At 39.9% G+C, this 18,367-nt stretch overlaps 2 protein-coding genes across 2 annotated transcripts in view; one reads left to right on the top strand and one right to left on the bottom strand.

The window, feature by feature from the left end:
- The window catches only part of LOC137325173 (calponin-3-like), a 55,151-nt gene extending 52,245 nt beyond the window's left edge, over positions 1-2,906 (top strand). Inside the window, exon 7 of the mRNA XM_067989963.1 lies at positions 1,336-2,906. Coding sequence (XP_067846064.1) covers positions 1,336-1,689 — 354 coding nt within the window. The 3' untranslated portion in view covers positions 1,690-2,906. The remainder of the gene's footprint in view (positions 1-1,335) is intronic.
- Positions 2,907-8,689: 5,783 nt separating this feature from the next.
- Positions 8,690-18,367, bottom strand: part of LOC137325171 (choline transporter-like protein 3) — a 71,965-nt gene continuing 62,287 nt past the window's right edge. The window contains exons 13-16 of the mRNA XM_067989962.1: positions 17,287-17,424; positions 14,369-14,605; positions 13,456-13,554; positions 8,690-11,710 (exon numbers count right to left, since the gene is read on the bottom strand). Of these exons, the coding sequence (XP_067846063.1) occupies positions 11,693-11,710; positions 13,456-13,554; positions 14,369-14,605; positions 17,287-17,424 (492 nt within the window). The 3' untranslated portion in view covers positions 8,690-11,692. The remainder of the gene's footprint in view (positions 11,711-13,455; positions 13,555-14,368; positions 14,606-17,286; positions 17,425-18,367) is intronic.

Below are 18,367 nucleotides of genomic sequence, written 5' to 3'. Positions count from 1 at the left end.
TAAAGTGTCGAGTGGCGAAACTAACTGGTCAGCCTTCAGGGACATTGGGACTTGAGTAGTCAGGCGGCTAAAGGGGATGTAAAGGCTGCTTTGGTAAATCAAATGTTTCAGTATTGTGGGGTTTTGGTATGTTGGTGTTCTACTCGTGACAGTTTTTCTGTATAGAAGCCAGTTTTAAAATTTTTAAAATATGCCATATGTACTCATGTGCAAAGTGATCCATGTGTGATGGTTCCAGCCAAAATAAATCCTGATCAGTGTATAATATGAGGGTCAGTGTTACACCACATGGGAGCAAAACTCACGAGACTAAAATTCCATTTGTCAGATTTTAGCTGAGATATTTTTGAAGTACAAGCCATGCAGTACATCATTAGAAAAGTCATGTCCCAGAGAATGGTGTGGATGGGAGGCTCAATGGAAATGATGATTTTAAAAAACAACAAAAAGAAAGCTATTGCACAAATAAAATGCAGTTTTTTTTTGTACTGAAAGAAACTCTTGCAACTATTTCCAGTAGCATATGTGATACTAAAGGGACTTGGAGTCTGTCTGAAAACTTTTAGTTGAAGTCTTTATGGCCCAGCCAGTCTCCAGCTGGCAAGTGGCTATACAGGACATGAGCATCTATACTTGTATAACGGTCAGTCAGTCTCGGCTGACTGTGCTGCTTAGGAAGTTCCCAGCTACTGGGGCTCCTCTTTCCCCGACCCATATCTCCCCTTTCTCTGACCCCAGCTTCTGTGGTGGGTTCAAATTCCTGGCTCCAAAGAGATGGTCTGCTGAGTACTGAGATTGGAGAATGCATTTTTAACAAACTGCTCAACTCCTTCAAACAGCAACAGATTTGAATTTCCCACACTCTGCGGAGCTGACCCTAGGGTCAACACAGCTCCCTGGACTGCAAGACATTTAAACCCTTTGATTTTAATAAACATGTGACAGGCTCTATAATCAGTGTTGCTGTACCCAGTGCTTATGTATTACTCCTATATAAGACAGCTCCTCCCCAAACAGTGGCCTAAATTTTTCATCTTTGTGCAAAGACTACTGTGTACACATGTTTTATTGATCCATTTATGAAGAGCTGTGTGTGATCAGTTGAGGTGGCAGACTGTGACTTTGCCAAATCCAAATCTGGTATTTTGGCAAAAGCAGGATGTTGTATTTCAAGATTTGGCAATCATCTTTGCATATTGTGTTTTTGCCAAAATGATAGCTTTACAGTTTGGAATTGTGGCTGCCAACTATTTCATACATGTATTAAAACTCTGTTCACTTGAATAATTCTCTTTTTCTCCCCCCCCGCCCCCCCCCCCCCACCTTTCTTTCTAGGCTGGTATGACAGCCCCAGGTACCAGAAGACACATCTATGACCAAAAAGTGTCAACAGACAAATGTGACACTTCCACAATATCACTGCAGATGGGCACCAACAAAGGGGCTTCTCAAACAGGTATGACTGTATATGGCCTGGGACGGCAGGTGTACGACTCCAAATATTGCACCACCCCAACTGAGCCAGTCATTCACAACGGGAGCCAGGGAACAAATGGCTCAGAATACAGTGATGGAGATTACCAAGGTGACTACCAAGGCGAATACCCTGACGACTATCCTGTAGAATATCAGGATGAGTACCAAGGAGATTACCGTGGTGAATATTCTGATCATGGTGTTGATTATTAATAAGCAGTATTATGACCTATAATGACCTTCAAGAACTAGCTAGACAGCTTTGGTTTTGCTACACGGTCTTCCACGAATTCTACTTTAAAGGTCCAAAAGATTGGATTGCTGCCTTCCCTGTGCACAGCTAATCCATGAAATCAGTATTTTGCTGTCTTGCTTTCCTTTTCCTTATTGACACATGCTGGTAACAGTAATTACCATTTTTTAAGTACTGGAGATAATTCAGTTTCACATTGAATTAAAGGAAAAACCCTAAAATCAACACTTAGAAATCATACCTAGCACCTTCTCCCTTTTTAAAATTTGGTGTTTTGACTTTAATTATTTTCTTCTTGCACAGCATGTTTTATTGAATTTTGGGAGGCTGCCAGAAATATTGCTAAAATAGGACTTGACGTTTTCCTTTAAACAAACGCAACACACTTTTGCTGCACCAAGTTGCTGTCCGCTATGATGCAATGGCAAATGTTCTTAAGAGCTGAAACCAGTGTAAATGTGCATTTACAGCTAGCCAGTTTTCGTATCCTTTAGTCTTATGATTTTTGTTCTAATTTTCATAACCTTATTGTATAGGACCAATGCCTTTTCAAATACACAACCTAAAGCAAGCACAAAACTAAGATGAAAATCTTGTTCATCCAGGTGGACAATGACCCTTCTAAGATTAGAAGTGAAATGGCCCATAACAGCTGCAAGCAGAAAAGGCATGCAGTTCAACACTTCTGTGTTATGCGGCCCAAAGCTAAAGTACTGTTATAGGGGCAAGAATCTTAAATAGTTAACCATGCCTTAAACCTTTACATCCTCAACTGTTAAACAGCAAAACTAGTTATGCAATATGTAGGGTAATAAGTTTAAAATTATACATCTTTATGTAATGCATTGTTTGGAACCATTGGGACGTTGTGTATGGAGAGACTAAAACTTGTGATTGAAAACTGAAATCATTCTTTTCATTACATCATTAACCAAATGAAGTGACCGAAACAATTTGCAAAGTTGAGTGAATCAACAAATGTCTGTACTAAAAAGGGACTTTATGAAATGCAGTATGCTTTTTTCATTTTTGCTATAGATTAAATGTATTTTACTTATGTGCCATATTTTATCCATGTAGGAATTCTCTCCTCGTTTTGTATTTATTGCCATTTTCTTAGGCATAAAAGTCTTTGTGTATGGTCCATTTTTGTGAATAAAAATTACTATAGAGACAACTTGTTCACATAGAAATAATTGTCTGTTCCTTTCTTAGCCTGTCTTTTCTGATTATGCCTCAAAGTGTCTTGGGACATTTTTCTGTGTTAAAACTGCTCTATAATGAAAGTTGTTTACATTTGATATGTTCATAGTGAACTGTTTTGGCACAAATTCCAGTTTACTTACTGTGCAACTGATTCACAATGCTCTTGTTATAAAGAGGAGCGTAACACCAACCTTCCATTAGAACATAATGAAGATTGGCAATTACTGCAAAAATCAGTGAAAAGTCAAAGTTGTGCCTCCAATCATTAACATGCTTAAGTATGTTTTCTTTATGAATTTTGTTTGTAAAGATGAGGGACATTGATGCTGGGGCAAGAGGCACTTTCCCCTATCTGGCAATCAATGTCGACATCAAGAATCCAAGATTGCAAATAAGTGCAGAGTTAAGATCCCGTCAGCACATAGCACTCCTTACTGCACCAGTGTGATGTTCTTCCACTTTCCACACCAGCCATACTGTGGCCCCTCTGAATTCAATTGCCAAATTAGTATCACAATACAGGGAGTCTTGTGCTTTGGCCCATGGCTACTAGAAACGGAATTGAGATTGTTCAGACTCATTTCACGTAGGACTCTTGCAACCAGGAGTCGGTCTCGGCTGCAATTGAACTCCTGTACTTGTGGGGAAAAGCCAATGTCTACTCTCCTGCCTCAGCAATGTGATTAGTATCTATCTGACTAAATCACAGTTTAATTTTCTAAATACTCTCGTTCAGCTATGGGAGCTGTATCTGGATTACAATATTTTGCTGTTCGTTTTCCAATTGAGTACCTTATCTGAAACTGCATATGATCAAAAATATGATCAAGTCTATAACAAACTCTTAATACTGAATGAGCTAACTCCTGCTACAGTGCCAGCATATCAACAAAACATTTCTGTATGAAACAGTTCCACTGTATTTAAAGATGAATATTAAAGGTCCACTGTGTTCATGGAAAATTATATTAGGTAAAAAGAATATTATAACCCATTGCATGTTTGGAGGCAGAGTAAAAAAGTTAAACACTTTCATAAGGGCTGACACTTTTGTGAAGACTGACCCTTTGGAAAAAGCTTGAATGGTTCATGAATGTGAACAGAAATCCCAAGTTGACATTCAGACTTAAGAAATTGCCAGTTCTGTTTAGTTTTGACTTCTTTTGTTGTGAAGGACATAGTAAAGGTAATTGCTTTAGTGAAAAGGTTATAGACTATTGTGATTCCTGGAGGGTACATGAATTCAGCGTTTCCATTTTTGGTGGTAACTCATTACCAAATAGTTTAAAAACGATGTACTGCATTGAAATAGAAACTCAAGCCTGTAATCTAATTGGTTCAGTAATTTTAAGCTGTGTGTTTTAGGTCACCATTGATTACATATTTTATTTTCTGTCTTTTTCGCTTTCTATGCATTATTTCTCCAAGGAATGGATGAGTATGTAACCTGCTAGTCATCCTATAACCTTCTAAGATTTGTGTGGGAGTGAAGTTGGAATGATTCATCTTTCCCTATGACAAGAATCTCCCATGTGTGAAATTGGAGGTATAAATCTGTATTCTAATACTTAATAGCCCACTCCACCGATGTTCCAGTGCTGTGTCATCAATCTTTCCACTTTAGCCACAGTTCTGGATCTGGAAGCTGTGGCTATGTTTCATGCTGTCGGTGAACAGAATAAAAAAGCTGGCAACTCCCTTTTTCTGGTCAGCAACTGCTATAGTGCTATTGAGCTGAAGTCTTGAGCAATTGCTGTTTCAGTTTGACATGAACTGATCACATACCCTACTAGAAATCATGTAATGTTTTAAAAACTAAGTTTTAAAGCAAAACTATATCCATCCATATTTCTGAAACTTGACCTCCCTTACTAATCCAGAATAGACTGGAAAAACTTTTATTTGAAAATATTTTCTACTTCAGTATTTTCTAACAACTGCCACAGCCAATTAATTACAAGAGCAAAGCATTAAGGTAATGCTGTTTGTAGGTAATTTGCTGCAATCATCTTTTTTTTAAAAAAAGCTTTGAATTTGGGGTTGGGAGAAGAACATGTCATTTTCAACATGTCATTAGCTAGTGTGATGCAAGATAGTTCATCACACTTGTGAAAAAGGACTGTCACTTGCATGCCTAATCGTGCAAATTCAGAACCATGTTTACAATACAAGAATTTCATTCCATTGTTTTTAATCTCTCTTATTTGGGCTATTTTCTCTCCTTGAACCTCTACAGTATGTGCCATTCCCTGCACATAGGTTTGCAGGTGATCTGCTCTAAGACAATGGTACACAAGAGCAGGTTGGGGCATCTTCAGTGCTCATTTTCCTTCCCCTTGTATTGATTCATTAATACACCTCTTCTCACCCCAGCAATCAAATCCTAAAGAACCAGAATATTTAATCTCAAATATTTCAAATCTACATATTTTTCTAAATAAAACTTTAGAATCACTTGCATGTTTTACCATTTGGAGTTGCAGCTGGGTGGGAGTGTGTTACATAGTTGAGAGGGAGTGATGTTTCTTGGTAAGAATTACTTTTGTACTGGTTACTCACATTGCTGAGCATAACTTGCTCCACCTGCACATCTATATGTTGGGGCGGGAAGAGGGGAGAAGGATGAGCGTTTGAATTGCAGTTAAATGCAAATACAGCCCATTCCTATATATTTAAAATTAGTTGCACCTTTTTAAATTGGTGAGTATTAACCAATACAAGCCTGAAGTACCACAGTCTCAAACCACAACCGTGCCACATTTAGTGGAATACAAAGGCGTTTGGGTTCATTTAGATGATAAATTTAGCACCAGTGCGAAGCGATTTTAGGGTTGGCGCAGACACATAAATGGCAACATAAATGTCCTGAAAGAAAATAGTCCGGATCCAATCTGACTCTGGAGGAAAATGTAGTGAGACTCTCCCAAGCGGGGGTAGTTGCGCACCATTTTGACACTATGGATGGTAAATCTGGTGCAGTGTCAAACCTGGTCGACCTGCCAAACCTCAATTTAAATGATTAAATAACAGATTTTCTGCTCCCTTTTTTCTAAACATTTACATTTTTAATGGTTGAGAGAAAGCTCTGCCCAGGCATGCACACAGCTTTCTCCTGGGCATCTTTATTGAGAAAACTATGATAAATCTTTTCATAAGCCAATTGGCCATCTTTCCTGATGGATAGACCATTTGAATATTAAGTATGTCGAGTATTCAAATTTTTCATCTTTACTATAACACAACTATTGATGCTAAGTTGGAAATCTGTTGTAGTGAATGTTCAAATTGCTGTAGTGTTTAGTCTTGTCACTAAAATTATCAGGGCAAAAGAATCGGTGAGTATAGCCTGTTCATCTACGAACTGGCATAACAGGCTTTATTCTGTTGTATGTAGAACATACCCAAAACTGAGATCCATTGTTTTTCTTCTAGAAGTACTCATAGTTCTAACAAATTCAAGCCCATTCACATTTACATTTAAAGAGCAGAGTGGCCGGGTCTAATTACAGTCCTCTGCTGCACCCAACTACCTTAAGACCTGAGTACTGTGCAGTATTGGGTTGCATGCTACTGGAAGGATATTGAGGCTTTAGGGAGGATACAATGCAGATTCACTAGGTTACTGTCTGGTATGAGGAAATATAAGTACAAAGAAAAACTTAAAGTTGGGTCTTGGGGTGACACAATTGTTAAAAATTATGGAAGGATGGGACAAGGTAGATAAAAGCAGACTGTTTCCAGTAGTTGGGTCAAGAACGAGAGGCCATAGATGCAAGAGATTTAGAACCGGGAAGGAGAAACATTTTTATACAGGGTGGTGAGGCTGTGGAATGTGCTACAGGAGTTAGTGATTGAAACAGAGACTGACCATGTTAACATTTGATAGGTTTAACAGGTGGTTGAAGGGAAATGGGTTAAATGGAGGTGGGAACAGAGCAGGCACATGGGATTAGGAATGCTGGTTGTGTGGAAGATAAACAACATCATAGACTGGTTGGGCCGAATGGCCTGTTTCTGTCTTGTAATTTCTATGTAACAGATGAATAAAATTATTAAGTGAAAGCAAATAGTTGGCTCATGTACTGTGTAGCCACCAGTTTCCTAACTTAAAGGCATATATATGGGGAAAATGGGGTAAGGATCAGATGTTCAAAATTGAGTGACCTAATGGAAATAACCCTGTAGCATCTTTGTAACTCTATCAAACTGCGTCCAGAAGACACATTACTGTTCATCATAGAAGCTGCACAAGCAGTGCCCCTATAATGCGTAAGGAAGGGGAAGGGGCAACATATTTAGAACCTTCCATTCCAGCCAGGAATAATACATAATTCTTTCCAACTAAATATGTTTTAATGTAAATCTCAACAATTTCATTGGGAATTCTGTTTTCAGTTAACACAGCAAAGGTGATTTGGTGATGAAAGCAGCTGTTGGAATCATACACTGGATTTTATTTTAGCTTACATACTGGCATAATGAAAAACTATTGTGAATTTTCTTTTGAAAAATATTTTCCCAAACTATCCCTCATCACTTAGTTTTCTTATTGGAGGTCATTTAAAACCAAATGCAAGGCTTTAAATGGTTAGGGCTAACAGAATTAAAACCGTACCTTTCAAAATCAGGTATTGGCATTTCAATTAAGACCTTGCATTCCATCGCTGAATATTTTCCTAGTTGTATTTGTGCTTCAAGTCCTGTAGCACAGTACGGCATTGTTACAACTCAGTAGTTGGGAGCCAGCCAACTCCATGTCATAGCTGGCAGTGTGGTAAAATGAGTGTGTTCCATTTTCCCTCTACACTGAACACTTCTCTCTGATGTTTTAGTGGTAATGAAGCTAAACAATGCACCAATTGTAAGTGTTTACCACAGCCTGGGACAATTTAACAGCTTAGCTCCAAGCCATTGCTGATTGTGACTGGAATGAAGTCTTAGTTTTAAATGCATATGGATTCCTACATTACAACAGTGACTACACTTCAAAAGTACTTAATTGGCTGTAAAGCGCTTTGGGATGTCCTGAGGTTGTGAAAGGTGCTATATAATTTCCTTTACTCCCTGGTCTGCTCTGCTCTTCTGCCCCTGTCAGCCAATGCTTTTTTTTTCCTACGTGATGTCAGTCATTAGGAACAGCCAGGACAACTGTCTTGTGTTGTAAGCACTAGAGGTTACAACATAACACAAAAGACAATGCAAATTAGTGTCACAGCACAGAACCAACATTACAGCAACATTCTTGGTTCCACAGATGATGGTTAACTGTAGTGGGAGGGCAGGAATATCATCTCCAGTTATTTCCTTGTCTTCAAATTAATACTAACTTTTTACATGTATTCTTTTCAAAGACAGTACAAGTGGAAAATAATTTGCATTGGGGTCACCGTGTGGGGATTCTGCTAGGGAGGACACCCAGATTTTATCACTTTGTAATAAGAAAATCCATTATTTTGTCATGCAATCTGAATTTGATACCATACAAATAATTCCTGGTGTGGTTAAACTAACCTGTTTACTAGCAGTGCCAGGCATTTCACCATGTTCTTCAACATATACAAAATCTCCATATGTAATTTGTATCTACAGCATTAATACATGCAGTCTTCACAAACTCCAACACACTGACTTTGGCAATATTCCTAATAGATGATGGTGTGTTAGTGTATGTAAATTCTAGATGCTTCCAATTTTAAAAAAAATCACAAACTTAAAATTTTCAAATTTTTAATTTTACAATGAGGTTTGGTGTAGTATAAAACATTTGTTTATAAATATAGTGCTCTCTTCTGTGACAATGGACATTAAAAATGGAGTCACACAGTAAATATCAGTATCAACTCTAAAAGGCACAACTATTTTTCATCTGTTAAGTGAATATTTTTAAAACGACAGTACCATGAATCGTAATTTACTTCCCAGGACAAGCTTACCTATTGCTTCATCTATGAAAATGCAAAATCTTCAAATTACAAACTATACAAAATAGTCCAATCTTAACCCTTATGTCCTCAAACCAAAAAAAAGCATTGATGGAGGTCACTCAGTCTAAGCTTACTCTTGTTTTTAGTAAGTGTAATATTTATAATGTAGACTGTCAAAATGGAGAAACTTTAGCAGCAGCAGCAGTCTCTTAAGTATCAGAACCAATTGCAGTGAATGCATTTTTCATTACTTACTTACCCAGGCAAATTTATTTTCTTCACTGTAGGAGCAGTAACCAGATAGGCTGTGTCTTGTAAGTTTTTAGGAGAAGGCTATAAGAAAGGAAAACTGGAAAAATAGGTGAAAATCTCCAGGCAGCTCTGCCACATTTTGAGACTTGATAAAAGATTACCACGGGCACAAACCTGGGACTGTTTGCATTGCTGCTCTTGTGGGAATTTTATGTAGGACATTTTTGTTAATTTAACACACGTCATCCAGTTTAAGATCTTGTTTATTTAATCCCTATTAAGACACCCTTTATTACTGGAAGCAAGACAGTGAGAGAGCAAAGTGTGTTAAGATATGGATAATTTTACAGATTATGCTGCCAGTTGGGAGCCTGGCATCTCCTTGTAGCATATTTCAGATATTCAAGCATGCACTGCTCATTAGCTCACAACCATAATGGTTGGAAAACTATGGGGAATGTGCACTCAAATTTCAGATATGTGCTGCCAGCGAGTGAGGCCCACCAGCAGCATAAGACCCAGTTACTGATTTATTTGAAGTTGGGCCAATAGAATTCTGCAGCAGGTCAGTAGAGGCACAAACTCTCCAGATTCACAACAGTGGTACGGAAGGCATTTTTTTCATTCTTGGGATGTAGGCATCGATGGCAAGGCTGGGAGTTATTGTCCATTCCTGGTTGCACTGTGGTGGTAGTGGGCCTGCTTCTTGAACTGTTGCAATTTTCTTTGTAGTGGCTTGAGTGACTTCATAGGATAGTTAAGAGTCAACCACATTGGTATGGGTCTGGAATGACATATAGGCCAGACTGGGTAAGGACAGCAGGTTTCCTTACCTAATGGATATTAGTCAACCAGTTGGATTATAACGACAATCCGACAGCTTTTTGGTCACTTTTACTGGTGCCAGCTTTTTATTTCTAGGTTTTGTTTAGACGGTGGGCATACAGCAGGGAAGAGAATGCTTCTATAACTACTGCGAGGGACAGAGCAGAACTGGAATACCTGGGATGGGCCTTGATGGGAGGCAAAGAGCTTCATGTGGTTACGAAGGATCAATAAGCAATGTTAAAGACTTACTACAATATTACAATCAAATAATATTACAGATACAAGATGTTTAATAAATAGTAAAGATAAAACTTTCAAAACTATTCCTTTCAGGTCATTTTTAAAAAAATGATTTTTATAACCTCTTATGGGTCAGAAGCTTTAGTCACTAGAAAATTATTTCTTTGAGGTTACAGTGATTGGTGTTAGTTTATGCATTGAATTTAATGGGACAATCCAAGTTCTGGTAACATTTAGTATTAAGAAGGATTTATGGGGCAGAAATCGCTCGCAAAATAACAAGAGAGCTCAATAGCGCTCACCGTTGTTAGTGGCGAAATGGAGGAGCAGGTTCTGGTGTTAGTAGTGAAACGAGGAAATCTGGAACTTGCTCCTAGTGGTTCACCGGTGATATGACAGTTTTGAGTTAAAGGGACATCGCACGCTTCAATCAGGGAAATCATTGAAAAAGTGTAAACTTGCTCAGCTGGAAAGTAACTAATTACACCACCAAATAGGTACGCTTAAAAATACAGGTCTAAACTAAGTTTTAACAGGCGGTAAGTCTTAATGCCGGCCAAAAAACTAAAAATTAACTTTTAAAAATGTGGCGTCTCATTACTCCTTATTTTAAGTTTTTGGTCATTAAAGAAAAAACTTTTCCTTTCTATATTTTAAATTATTTTTTACCCTTTTTTTGCTGGTTTTTTTATTGATTTTAATTTTGTACCTTTCACTTCCTGATTTAACGGTCCAAGCCTGCAGAGACAGATAACAAAAATGCTGCGATCTGATTGGTCAAGGCGAGAGAGTGATCCTCTGGCTTCTCCTATGGGCCCTAGCTTTGCCTGAACTGACGCTGGTATCTTCTCCGCTTCCTATTCAAGGAAGCGCTCAAAGAAAAGACCATGGTAAGTTAGTGGGTTAGTATGAATCTATGGAGTGGTGAGGAGCGTTGGTTCACCGCTCCAAGTTATTTCTATCCCATTATTTTACAACCATCCATTAAGATAATCACAGTTCAATTAATAGCACATTTAGACAAATATATTCTCTTTAAAAATCAATGTTTTCAATTAATAAAATATTCTTCATCTTTGAAACACAGATGTCAACATTCTTGAAATTCTTTTCAATCACTAGCACTGGAGCTAACAGCTATTCAGGGAAACTTTTCGTCCCAACCTAGAGCTAATATCATCGGATGCATTACATTTTAATACAAGAATATTCATTTTTACATTAGCAGTTTGTGTGCAGAAGCTCAACTGTCAGCAATGCAAATGTCTTATGAATGGTTATTAGTGTCATAGTAGAGAGATCCCAGTGTATGATGAGACAGACTGTTTCAACAGCAACAAAACATTTCTTAAAAAAAAAAGGATTACACAAAACCTGGAAAAATACTCCTACGTAGAACAAATCATTCAGACTAACTTGACAGTAGGGCTGGGCATTCCACTTGACTTGCAGTAATCAAATGTTAAGGCATTGTTGGAATGTTAAAGTTGATATCCAGTTCACTCGAGTCCCATCATGCTGTATTTGCACCCTGCCAAATACGAAAGAATGACATTGCAATTTTAGTTCTGTAGGTGTGCTGTACTGATCTACATATTAACTAACCACAGTATAAAATATTCATGCCAGATAAACATTTCAACCTATTTGGGGCAAGATTTCTGCACTTGCAGACTGCAGTTTTCCACTTGTGCGCTCACCAGCTGTGATTTCTTCCCATTGATTTTAATGGACAGGAAAATTGCAGACTGGTGAGCAGAAAACCTCAGCCAAAATGCAGAAGATTTTTGCTGCATAAATTAGAGCTCTTCAACAGCAGCCTCGGTTTTGCCTTCGATACCTTGACCCCACCAAGCCACCAAGGGTCCCCCTCCTCTTTCCCCCTCACTTTCATGGTACAGTTCTCACCTTCATACCAAGTCCGAGGGCTACAGACTCGAGGGTTACAGACTCGAGCGCACCTGGAACTTGATTGGCATAGTCTTCCACAGTCAGATCTGGATTACCCGTCTCAAACAATAGCGGGTCTCCCACTACTCCAGAGGGTCATCCTGGAGGTTAAGGACAATCCCAGAATCCTAAACAACAAAACCATCCCCACCTGCAACAGAAAGGGTGAGGTGCTTATGTTCTTCTATTCTGAACCCCCTCTGACCCCTTTTAACTCTGTAGCTTCTCCCCTGTGTACCTCATGCTCTCACCAAGATCTTCTCCACTGAGACCCAACTCCTGATCATTGAACTACATTTCTGTGTCCTAATGCTTGCTGACATTGAAAATGGCTCCTTTTGGATAGCCACCATTCCCATCCTCCTCAAAAAGCCTATTCTCAGCCTTTCCAGCTCCTGCCCCTTCCTCTCTAGGGTCTTTGAATGTGTCATTGCCACCCAGTACCGTGCTAACCTCACCATAATTGTCTGTTTAAATTCTTTGAGTTCGGTATTCATCCTCCTACAGCAGCCCTGGTCAAAGTTGCCAATGACTATCTTTGTGACTAATCGTGGTTTATTATTCCTTCTTGATCTCTCCGTCCAATAAAGTATTCAGGAGAAACTTCTTTACCCAGAGATTGGTTAGAATATGGAACTTGCTACCACAAGGAGTAGTTGAGGTGAATAGCATAGATGCCTTTAAGGGGATGCTAGGTAAATACATGAGGGAGAAAGGAATAGGATATACAGATAGTGATAGGTGAAGTAGGATGGGAGGAGGTTCGTGTAGAGCATAAACACCGGCCACTGACCATGTAGAGACTCGTGTACAGCATAAACACCAGCCACCGACATAAACAAGACCAGTCAGACCGAATGGCCTGTTTCTGTGCTGTAAATTCTATGTAATTATATGTTTAACATGTTCACCATTCTGTCTTTCTCCTTTAATAAAGGTGGTATATAAATGCAAGATGTTGTTGAATTCTGTTTCCTCTTAGAGCATATTACATAGCTAACATTGAAAATGCAAACTTTCATCTCTAGTAGATTAGATGAGCTGTACCCCTCCCTTCGAATCACCTATTTAAATGCAACATTTTTCCAGTGAAATCCCTATAATAGCTAAAGCTAGGAAATTTGTAATTTAAACAAGAACTGTCGTGAAAAGCATCCTATGCTGCTTGGTAATGGAGAATATTATATCCACCTGTTATGACATGTAATATTTTAAAGTAGACAGTATTCATAATGTAACCATGTCTATAGGAGGAGGATCTGGAAGTGAATCTATTGTGCAGCAGTCTGAAACAATCTTACTGCTGGAACAGTTTTCCATACTGACCATTGGCTGCAGTTCTGCTGCATCTCTGTTATTTTCCAGGTTTGCTTTGTCACTTCCACTGCTCCTCTTCGGTTTTTGATTGCTTTTGTCCATAAATTCCTAGAAAACAACAAAAAAGGGAAAAAAAAACTTGTGTTGAATCATTCAAACAACATATATGTAAGCATTATTCTATGCCTATAGGAATTTTTAAAAATAGAATCTGTAATTGTATTAACAGTGTGATGGCACACACACTGTACTCACGCACACAGCAATGGAGCTGCTGTCAATTATTAAGTGGGCTTACAGACTCTCCACACCTGACACCTCTGCCCCTTACGACAGAGCAACACAAATATTTCTAGGTCTTAGGGGACTGTCCTTGCTGAGCATAGATCAATCATTCAAAAAAGAGCAACTTTAACAAAGTTAAAGGTTGGCCTGACCCAGAGTATCTCTCATCACTCAAAAGTGATGAAGGTGAGCTACAGATAAGTACTAGAGATTAGTTGCAGTTCATTGCCCAGTTGCTTTCTCCTTCAAGTCATTGAAGTAATAAGTCAGTGTTTACAGACACACATAGTCCAAGGTACCAATAGTTCCTAATATGTTTGGTAGGAACTGAGAGGAGGGCAAGAGAAAATTAATTTGTTACAATTAATGAAATTGCATGAGATTTCACGTTATTGAGGTGAGACATAACTCCATAAAGTTACAGTTGGACATTTTTGAGCTCATCTAGTTTAGAAAGCCGCCCAATGTATGAAGTGTAACATTGATGACGTTAAATTTAGTTAATTTTGCAAATGCATTATGGGTATTGAATGACGTTAGTGTTTGCATGGCGAAAATGCCAAAACATAACCCCTCCTCCATCATTGTAGAATAGGGGGGAGTGGAGATTAGAACAGTCAGTGCTGTTGATACTCACCATTAACTCCTTGTCCATGAAGTAGGGTTTTTCTGCCGACCCATCATTAGTTGCCAGATCAACAGCATAACACATGAACAGGACATCCACCACCATTTCAAACACTGACAAGAAGCAATGTGCCACCAAATAGGCAAAAAAGGACACCATTATGAGGGGGATTACCCAAACATTCAGGTCACGATTGTAGTTAAATGCCATGAGGCCTCCAAAGACTGTGAAACACACTACAAATACCTGAAAAGAACAAAACGTATTGATGTACATTACTTACACAAACAACATGCAAAATCCTACTAATAACTTGAGATAACTATCTTATCAGTGATGATGATTTACATAGGATCATAGAAAGGTTACAACGTGGAAGGAGGCCATTCGGCCCACCTATGCAAGAGCAATCCAGCTAGTCCCGCTTCTCCGCCCTATCCTCATAGCCCTGCAAATTTTTTCCTTTCAAGTACTTATCCAGTTCCCTTTTGAAAGCCATGACTGAATCTGCCTCCACCAGCCCCTCAGCCAGTGCATTCCAGATCATAACTACTCACTGTGTGAAAAAGTTTTTCCTCATGTCGCCTTTGGTTCTTTTGCCAATCACCTTACATCTGTGTCCTCTGGTTCTTGAACTTTCTGCCAATGGGAACAGTTTCTCTCTGTCTAGACCCTTCATGATTTTGAATACCTCTATCAAATCCCCTCTCAACCTTCTCTGTTCCAAGGAGAACAACCCCAGCTTCTCCCGTCTATCCACATAACTGAAGTCCCTCATCCCTGGAATCATTCTGTTAAATCTTTTCTGCACCATCTCTAAGGCCTTCACATCTTTCCTAAAGTGCGGTGCCCAGAACAGGACACAATACTCCAGTTATGGCCGAACCAATGTTTTATAAAGGTTCATCATGGCTTCCTTGCTTTTGTACTCTATGCCTCTATTTATAAAGCCCAGGATCCCGTATGCTTTTTTTAACCACTTTCTCAACCTGCCCTACCACCTTCAATGATTTGTGCACATATACCCCAGATCTCTCTGTTCCTGTACTCCTTTTAGAATTGTGCCCTTTAGTTTATATTGCCTTTCCTCATTCGCATTTTTCTGTGTTAAATTTCATCTGCCACGTGAGATTTTCTTGGCCAATTTCTTCCTTCCATCCCTGAAGGCTCTGACTCCTTGCTGGGATACAGTTTAAAGGGTGCAGGTTGACCCCTAGTACCTCACCCAGATGACCATAGTCACACATGTGCCTTCAAGGCGAGTGTCTGGAGACTGTTCATTCGTTAGAAGCATTGCTTCAGTTTGATCGATGGCTCAGTGAGTTTATCCAGCAGAGCCATTCTGACCAGGAAGGTTCCAGATTTGACTCCCAGTTTATGTTGAATTACCTGATCTGAGCACTAGGGGTGCTACAATTGGCCTGGGTTAGCAAAGGAAGCTCAGCCATTCCTGATAGCTCTCCAGCGACTCCTGCTGGAAATGCATTCGAGGGTGGGTGGGTGAGAACAGGATCACAGCTTTTTTTTATTCGTTCATGGGATATGGGCGTCGCTGGCGAGGCCAGCATTTATTGACCATCCCTAATTGCACTCGAGAAGGTGGTGGTGAGCCACCTTCTTGAACCGCTGCAGTCCGTGTGGTGACGGTTCTCCCACAGTGCTGTTAGGAAGGGAGTTCCAGGATTTTGACCCAGCGACAATGAAGGAACGGCGATATATTTCTAAGTCGGGATGGTGTGTGACTTGGAGGGGAACGTGCAGGTGGTGTTGTTCCCATGCGCCTGCTGCCCTTGTCCTTCTAGGTGGTAGAGGTCGCGGGTTTGGGAGGTGCTGTCGAAGAAGCCTTGGCGAGTTGCTGCAGTGCATCCTGTGGATGGTGCACACTGCAGCCACAGTGCGCCGGTGGTGAAGGGAGTGAATGTTTAGGGTGGTGGATGGGGTGCCAATCAAGCGGGCTGCTTTATCTTGGATGGTGTCGAGTTTCTTGAGTGTTGTTGGAGCTGCACTCATCCAGGCAAGTGGAGAGTATTCCATCACACTCCTGACTTGTGCCTTGTAGATGGTGGAAAGGTTTTGGGGAGTCAGGAGGTGAGTCACTCGCCGCAGAATACCCAGCCTCTGAAATGGTCTTGGTTAAGAGAGAAATAAAGGTCAGGACACCAGAAGAACTCCCTCCTCTTCTCCAAATAGTTTTGTGGTAACTTTTAAAATCCACCCGAACCACTGCAACAGGCAAACGGGGATTCAGTTTAATGTCTCATCTGAAGGATGGGCCTCTGACAATGCGGCATTCCCTCAGTAACGCAACGGAACATCGGCCTAGACTTTGGCTTCTAGATTGCAGTGGCGACATAAATATACTGCAATCGTTACGATAACAGGGTTCTACAAAGTTGCCTTTGTCTGAATGAGGTAGCTTTAAAAATGCTCCAAAACATTCTGATTATGAAGATTGCAGCAGCTTCACTATGTTAGCTTGCTCGACACCTTCTTTGATTTTACCATTGGCTATTGGTATTAGCTGGTGTGAAAAGCACAACTTTCCTGCACTACCACAAGAAGAATTTGTCCAACTCTCATAAGGAAGGCCTCAATTACAGTCCCATCTTGGTTACAAGCTGGACCACCATGGCCTACTACTTTTTCTATATATTATATTATGTTGTATATATTATATTGTATTCTACAGCATTCATTGGGGCAGGCAGCTCATTATAACTAAAATTCTCAGCTCCCAAGGTCTGTGTAATAATGAAGTTGGGAGTGTGTTAATGATTCCAGTAAGAATTACAGGAAACATATTCTTAGTTGTGAGAATAGCAAAGCTAATGCTGTTACTGATTCATGTTAAACATCAATATTTAGGATAAGCCATCAGCAGTGTAACAAGGAAGTCACAGCCTCTAAATGAGCATCAAAGTACTCACTTTTCCAAGAAATAGTAGAAAATCTCCAAAACAGTTGATTGCCGCCATATTCAGTGCATTATTTACCATTAGAAGGAAAGCTTCTTTGGCTGAGGTGCAGAAATTTGTCCCATTGATTGCAGTTGCAATGTACGCATTCTGAAACAGAAAGGGGGGAAAGCTTACTTCATATAAATGAGCTATTTATGAAACACTATTTCAGGTTGCTCATTTTGCAGTACTTTTAAAGCGGTACCTTACAGTGCATAAAAATCAAATCATTATCCCCTCTCTTTCTGACATTCCCGCAAAAAAAGAATGATTAGGAAGTACTGCTTTGCCCATGTAACAAATCCACCGCCCCTCCAACATTCTCCCTTTTCTTTGCACCTCGATTAACAATACCAGGTAGCTAGCAGCCCTCCAGTGTGTTACCCAAGTGTCCATTTTACATGTGTGAACCAAGACAGCGAGTGTCAACAGACTATTCAAACCGTGTAGGCTATCAACCCGAGCCTGAACCCTGTCCTCGTCGGATGCGCTCACTTCTCGGTGGGGGGTCACTGGATAGCGGTCAGCAGAGGGAACCATGGCTGATTGCAGCAGCTTCACCACTGAAGTCAGTCAAACCTGCGGCTCTCTAGTTCGGAGTCAAGAGAAATATATTTTCCTCAGCTCATCGTCAGCTTAAAAAGTTACTACAAGTATAAAGGAGGTTTCCCCGTTTATACCCAATACTGAGCTTTTCACTAACATTAGCAATTGGACAAAAATTATCGCCAATAAGATTACAATTACTTAAATCGCCAAAATAACTAGCTCCTAATAACTGTCTCTCTGAATCTGACCCAAGACGGCAGTGTCCTAGGCCCAACCATCTTCAGCTGCTTCATCAATGACCTTCCCTCCATCATAAGGTCAGAAATGGGGATGTTCGCTGATGACTGCACAGTGTTCAGTTCCATTCGCAACCCCTCAGATAATGAAGCAGTCCGAGCCCGCATGCAGCAAGACCTGGACAACATCCAGGCTTGGGCTCATAAGTGGCAAGTAACATTCGCGCCAGATAAGTGCCAGGCAATGACCATCTCCAACAAGAGAG

The sequence above is a fragment of the Heptranchias perlo genome, chromosome 9 (genome assembly GCF_035084215.1).
Source record: "Heptranchias perlo isolate sHepPer1 chromosome 9, sHepPer1.hap1, whole genome shotgun sequence".
Classification (NCBI taxonomy): domain Eukaryota; kingdom Metazoa; phylum Chordata; class Chondrichthyes; order Hexanchiformes; family Hexanchidae; genus Heptranchias; species Heptranchias perlo.
The sequence above is the reverse complement of the archived record's forward strand: the minus strand, read 5'-3'. Positions and strand labels throughout refer to the sequence as shown.